Below are 6,996 nucleotides of genomic sequence, written 5' to 3'. Positions count from 1 at the left end.
CTTACTAACTCTTATTATTATATTTAAATAACTTATATTAAAAAGCTATAAAAAATAACTAAATATATAGTAAATAAGTATATTTATATATATTATATTTTTTATACTTTTTTCTATATTTAGATATATATATTAATATATATCTAATAATTATTTTTCTTATCTATATATAATTCTTTTATACTTTTTTATCTTTTTAAGTATATATAGTTATATAGTTTCTATTTATATTATCTATAAGTTTATATCCTTAACTAATTGCTTGTGTACCTAGTTATAGAAATAACTAGTTATAGTGTTAGCTGCTTTAATAAACGCCTTCCCTTAATAGTACTAGATTCTGCCTAGTATCATGCAAGTTGGTTTCGTAACACATAGTATTGAAGCAGATACGAATACTAAAGCGGTGAGCACGGTCCGGCGACCTGGACTTGGCCGGTGGAACTCCTCCATAGATTGTGGCCAGTCATGCCGTGCCATCCCACTCAGCACTACATACACTACTCAACTCAACACCCTGTTTCTGCGAGTCTACTGCTTCCATCTCCTCGAATAGATCGTGTTCCTTTTCACCTGCCGAGACGAAATCAACCGGTCTGCTCCGAGAGTTGGCATTGGTAGCTCTCGTGCCAGTGGTCAACAACTCGCTTTCACATGCTCCGCCAATGCCCAATTGATCCCGGTTCTCCACTTCAATACTCGACGTCACTCTTCTATCTAAGGTGCGACCAACCATACTTTGTTCCCAAAGGACAATCACTGCCGGCCGTCATAAACGAAATGGCTGCTCTATATCACTCATCTTCATGACTGACTGACTGACTGACTGATTGTCAAACAGGAATTACTAGCCACATTCACCGCAATATGAATCACCCTGATCTCGGGTTCTGATGATGAATGCGATAAAGGCACGGGTGGTCATTATAAGGACTCTTCAACTTATCCTCGATCGAGAATGGCAAGCGATGTACGCAGGTTCAAGCTGGAGTTGGTCGAACAATCAGCTCGGTCGAGCAAATCACCAAATGCACGCTACTCAGACAAGTCCACTGCACCGCTTGATCCATCGGCCTCTGCAGTACCCACAGACTCACCAATCGAAACAACAAATGAGCAAAGGATCACTGATAAACCGATACCCGCGTCGGCAGGGGTTGGAAAGCCGCGACGATTCCTGCCACAGCCGATGGAAACCTCATCCCGATCGTCCAAGAAACAACCTGATGCCCTAGAACATGGCCATAGAAAGAAAGATCCAGCCGAATCTCCAGATGCACCATCAGCCAGTAATGGCTTACAGAGTGGACAGCACGCTCGCTTTTTGCCTCAACCCGTTGAGGTAACACATTCGAACAATAAGGGTGCTAAGCAACATAGAAAAAACAACTCGGAATCCCGGAAGGATGACGCCAAGGCCAAGAATATGAAAACCCCTAGGCGCTTTTGCCCCGAGCCTATTGAAACAATGAAATTAAGTAGACGCCATCCGTCTAAACAAGATGACCAAGAGTCTAGCAGTAACAGTACGGGCCGGCACAGCAGCGCTGGCCAGACCACGCCGCGCAAGTTTGCTCCTCAGCTAATCGAAACTGGGAAGCGATCTGTTCGTAGAGCGGATACTTTACCGATACAAAGTTCTTCTAAAGCCCTTGATGGTGGATCTGTCCCCAACAATCCGCCACCTCGACCGCACTCGCCTCCTATTTCTAAGGCCCAACAGATCGTTGCGGCCAACGAGTTGTCTATGGTACCACCAGAGTCACGCTTTTCATATGCAAGCCTATTGCAACGGCAAGAAGGTAGACGCCATTCATTTCGCGTCCCCGATCTGCCTGCCATTCCATCAAACAGCAGTGAAGGCTCAGATGATTCGGATACACCCTCACTATCAACCACACCGTCAGCTTCATCTGGAGGCAGCACCAGCAATCGATTTGTAGCAAAAACTCGATTTAGAGAAAGTTGTGATGAGCGTTTCTCTGGCTATCTTCTCTCTCTGGCAGCACGTAGCGCTGAGAAGGAGCTCCGGGACCAAGCATTGGCAGCATTTCCCAATGAACAGGTTCACCAACCAGTCTCTCATTTCGCCATTGATGGTGATGAGGATTTTGGCAACGAAGACGAAGAGCTTATGCCGGGTGAGCCACGGATCGTGAGTAGAATACATCCTGTTCTACGTCGCGGATCAACGGCCGACCTGTCATGGGAATTGGAACAGATGCGACGTCACAAGGAAGAAGCTGAGATGAAAGACCTTGGTGTCTATAAAAGTGACGCGCACGAGTCTAAATTCTCAGCCGCTGCAATTTCTTCTAGACAACAGAAGATGCCAGAAAATGAAAGCTCTGTCTTTGCTGGATGGCGGCGTGATCTTGAACTGGCCCAAATGCGGCATGCAGCCAGTCCACCGATGTTGGGCAATGACATTATCTTTCCCTTTAGCGTTTCTCCTCAGGGAACTGCCACTGAAACCGATCATCTACATGTGCACCACGCAGAACCAGAACCCGTGGACGATGGGGACCAAGCCGGTCTATGGACCGATCATACACACGCCGAGGACGAAGAGAAACCAGGTCTATGGATGGGTTTGTGTCATAAAGACGAAGGGGACGAAGAAGACCTTCATTTTCACCGAGCTAGAACTGGTATTGCCACACCGAGACCGTCCAACGGTTTTGGGTCCAGTTTTGACATGAGGGACATGGTAGATGATGAATGCGCTTCACCGGGATCGAATCCATTAGAAATGACCGATGATCCCTTGGACATCATGGATGTTGAACCGGATGAAGATAATGCCATAGAGCGTGAATTCCACGATGGCTTCATCACCCAGGTCTACAATTACCTTTCGCTGGGTTACCCATCTCTAGCACGCTGCTTTGACATCGAATTGAGCAAGATATCAGGTATTCCGGTCTCGGAATTGAGGCAAGATGACCTCACTGCCGAGGCGAAGGGTCATGTCATCTCCTCCCCAGGTCGTGCTTCGAATCAGACGATTAATTCCCCTGCAACACCGGAGACCTGCATGAGATGGAAAGCACTGAAACTATACATTCACGAATGGGCTAGGCAGCAGTCCGAAATGGGTATTCCCAACGATGAAAGCCTTGATGCCTGGGGTGTCATTGAGCGGAGAGGAAGTTGGGCAATTTAGATGGATAATGGGACGGAGAGAAATTCTGCTTGCGGATCATCAGTTGATAACGAGCGAGCTTGGGATATATATAGTACATAGATTGGATCACCACTGAGGAAGGAGGAGCTAACCCTCGACTGCTTGAAAGGCTAGTTGTCACTATTGTATACATCGCTAGTACATATACTATTTATGAGAGTTAATGATAAGAATACTTACGACTTTCCTTGATATCGACTATGTGCTCTGTGGTATGAAACGATTTCATTTAAATGAGTAAAAAGTAATATTGACGGTATTTCTGCACGATGGCGATGCATCATAACCACTCCTGAAGCTAGATGAAGCAAACACTCGACAAGAGACATATTAAATACAAAGTGAATTGTCAAAGTAGAGCCTACCGTCAAAACCAATCCCGTCAGGTTCCTAAAGATATACAACCTGCATCGAACGTGAATGATTAAATAACGCCATAATCCGAACCATCGCCTCTGTTCTCACCCTCAAACCTACTTGGCGATGCCCCCTGTGACTGCAACTGTGACTGCGAATGCAATAGATCTGCCCTGGTAGCAGCCGCGACAGCCCCGGAAGAGGACATGGAATAATTGCTGCCTTTTCTCGTCCTTTCATGAACCAAGCCGGGAATGATTCGTTGCTCGGGAAGACTTGCTCCTGGTCCGCCCGTTGCGGCCAAGGATGGGGAAGAGGATAGTAATTCCGGGGATACAGGATCAGGGAGGAGAGCACCGTGTTGAGAGAAAGAGTTACTTAGGCGGTTGTGGTGGAGGTGTCCCAAAGCACGAGGTTGGATGACGGGGGATCCGGCTTGGGAGACTGATGCGGTTGTGGTAGTAGTCGCGGTGGTTGTGTGAGGAGACTGATCTGAGACTGCCCTCATGTGACCCGGCGTGTTGTTCATTGAGCCCATCGATGCTGATATGGGGGTTCCTCGCTCGGTTGCACCGCCCTTTGCGCGAGGTAGACTTCTCGGTGTTGCGTATCTCTCAATTCTGGGACATATAATTAGTATGTTGTTTTCCACCGATCTAGAAAACAAGTTGTAAAGGGAAACTTACAGAGATAACTCAGCGAGAAACGTCTCGTATCTAAACGCTTCTCTAAGATCAGGCACATTACTTTTAGCAACATTGTTCCCCGCAACACCAGGTAGATAGCACTGAGGACCAAGCCATCTCTGCTTAAGTGCAAGCTCAAAGCCACTCTGACCGACGGAATTCTTAGCTAACTCGCACATATCAACAGCACTAAGCTTATAGATCTGCGCCGCAACGGCATATTCCTCCATCAATGGTTCCTTTGTGAACGCAAATTGGAGCGGATCGTCCGTGGACAGGGAGACATTCAAACCCTTTCTGAAGAAGCTCGCGAAAGGATTTTTGTCGTATGTCAAAAAGAGTGCGTTGTTGCTCAGAGGTGACATTGCAATGCCGATTCTATCAAGATAGTACACGTATTGCAACAGCGGAACTTTTCGAAGATGAATGCCGTGACTGATACTGTGACAAGCAAGGAAGCCAGCTGCCAAATGATCTGGATCTCCTGCTTCACCACAGTGAGGTCTTAGCACAAAGGTGTTGAACCCACGACGTTGTCTCCAAGTATTCAGTGACGCCATATTCGCAAACATGAAATAGATCCAATAGCTATAAGGTGGGTTTTGCTTAGTATTCCAGTCGCGGGGAATAGGATATTTCTTGTAGAGCCGGCGTTCTGCTTTACTTTCGTCATCCACACTGTCAAAACCAATGACGCGTTGTAAGAATATGTGCAGTTTTGGATGACTGTTGGGATCTTGTGTTACTTCGAACAAGGGTTGGAAGAGATTCTTGATGACATCCTCGAAATTATCGACCATGCCACTCGATTTGTACACGTCGTAAAGACGAGGGACTTGTATAAGCCAGCGAACATTGGGTGAGAACAGTTTGTTGTCTACCACCCACGCTGCTAGCTTGTCCCACTCTTCCACTGATCGTCCATAGATCGAAATACGCCACTCGGCCATCTGATATTTGCTTGATTCCAAATCAGATATGACTTCTTTGGTGATTTCAGCGAGATATCGGCCCTTTATGAAGTTGTCCGTCTTGAGAAAGATCTCACGAAGACGAGACTCTCCGACAGGGTTATACTTCAAGTTGAACTTGTCAAATCGGTGGAATGAGTCTTTGTGTGCCTGGAACCGTGCGTCAGACTTTGAATGTTATACTTGTTAGGAAGGGTAATCTTACGTGCATATCAAGCGTATCAATACTCAAATCATAAGCCGTCAAATTGATACTCTCAAAAACCTCTTTCAAGGTCAAATGTCTGCCATCACGGAAGAGCACAACTTCATCTGGCGATTTCTTCATCTTGCTCTTGATAAATCTCAACAGATGTTTCTGGTTCATACACGCCGAATGATGTACGTGAGTGTCCACTTTCCTGACATTGTAAAAGTCCCTGTGCGGCACTTTCTTACTGTCTGCAAGTTCCTGGTACTCGTTCAACAAAGTATGGAGCTGGAACTTTCCTTCCAGGTAAGATAATCGTTTGAAAGCAAAGGACTTGACGGGACCATCAGTCGAAACTTCAACGACGACATCCAGATCCATGTAGAAATCTCTCAGAGACGGAATGTGAACAATCGGTTTCCGCTTTGCCTTCTCGTCTTCATTCTCATATACCTGATACACACTGGAAGAATCAAACTCGAATAATTGATTTGAGGCTTCTGGMAAAGGCAGCATCTCATCCATATCAAAGTCTTCTCCAATATCTTGACCCATCTTGCGTCTCTTCTTGGTCCGTAACGCTTCTGATTCTTGCTCCTGTTGTACTCCATCAGGGACTCCATTACCTCGAGCTGCTGCCTTTGCGCGTTCTTTTTCAGCATCCCAAACTGGCTCTGGCGGGCTGGGATAGATCTGCCATTCTGGCGAATCCTTGGGATTTGCACCAGGACCCTGCAGCGAGAGTTGCATGTACTTATGTCTCCGGTCTAGCAGATTCTGGATCTTGCGACAGACAATCTCCAATTCAGCGTTGACAGCATCATCACTTGGTAGAAATCCTTCCATACCATGCTGCATACTTCCGCTTGTTCCACCAACTCCATATAACCCCTGTGGAGGCAGCGAGTACGAAACTCCGCCGACCTCTCCAGATGAAGTGTGTTGGGTCATTCCTGGCTGCAGCATGTGATCTCTGGCCGAATGATCGGCTGCTAGCACACTGTCTTCGTGCATTCGCGAATACGTTGGATGCTGATTGTAAGCGATAGACGTCTCTGCTGCAGCGAGCTGATTGTTGCCACCGTCAAATAGACTCGTCGACGAAGCAAAGCCACCAATACTACTCTTGAGCGATCCGGTACTCGCAGCCATGCTGGGCGGTACCTCATCTCCCACTGCGGTTGTGTTCCTCACAGGAATCGAATGGTGTGACAAGACGGGACTACCCCGGGAAGGGTGGTGGTAGTAATCCCCTCCATCATAACCACCACCGCCTGCGCCACCCCGTGATGCAGCCTGTTGCTCCTCCTGGTGTCTCTGATAGAAAAGTTTTGCTTCGGCATGGCTCATGGACTTCTCGTATGCGTAGTTGTAGCTGTGCGTTCGTTTTTGTCTGTCTCGGGGAAGGAGGTCCTCATCTTGTGGGCCGACGCCGTCTTCGTAACCACGATCTTCTGGAGACCCGGCATCGTCATTGTTTGGGACGTTGGCATCGTCGTCGTCTTCTATCTTGTTCGTCGGATTCCCATCTTCGGTGGGGTTCATGGCACGGATTGTAATCGGATTCGAGTATTGATAGCACGTGTAATCCCTCTTTTTTGTGTT

General features: G+C 47.0%; 2 protein-coding genes across 2 annotated transcripts; one reads left to right on the top strand and one right to left on the bottom strand.

Annotated features, from left to right (window-relative positions):
- Window positions 1–958: 958 nt before the first annotated feature.
- BHQ10_009652 (uncharacterized protein) lies at window positions 959–3,166 on the top strand (the record flags this gene model as incomplete). Its single annotated transcript, XM_040882591.1, has 1 exon — window positions 959–3,166. One exon carries the CDS (start codon window positions 959–961, stop codon window positions 3,164–3,166), a length of 2,208 nt encoding a protein of 735 aa, XP_040738154.1.
- A 445-nt stretch (window positions 3,167–3,611) lies between these two features.
- BHQ10_009651 (uncharacterized protein) lies at window positions 3,612–6,936 on the bottom strand (the record flags this gene model as incomplete). The annotated part of the gene is made up of 3 exons (XM_040882590.1): window positions 3,612–4,164; window positions 4,231–5,351; window positions 5,407–6,936. The coding sequence occupies 3 exons, from the start codon at window positions 6,934–6,936 to the stop codon at window positions 3,612–3,614; spliced, it is 3,204 nt and encodes a 1,067-aa protein (XP_040738153.1).
- Between the last annotated feature and the right edge of the window lie 60 nt (window positions 6,937–6,996).

The sequence above is a fragment of the Talaromyces amestolkiae genome (assembly GCF_001896365.1).
Source record: "Talaromyces amestolkiae strain CIB chromosome Unknown scaffold25.1, whole genome shotgun sequence".
NCBI lineage: Eukaryota > Fungi > Ascomycota > Eurotiomycetes > Eurotiales > Trichocomaceae > Talaromyces > Talaromyces amestolkiae.
This window is presented reverse-complemented; position numbering and strand designations above follow the sequence as displayed.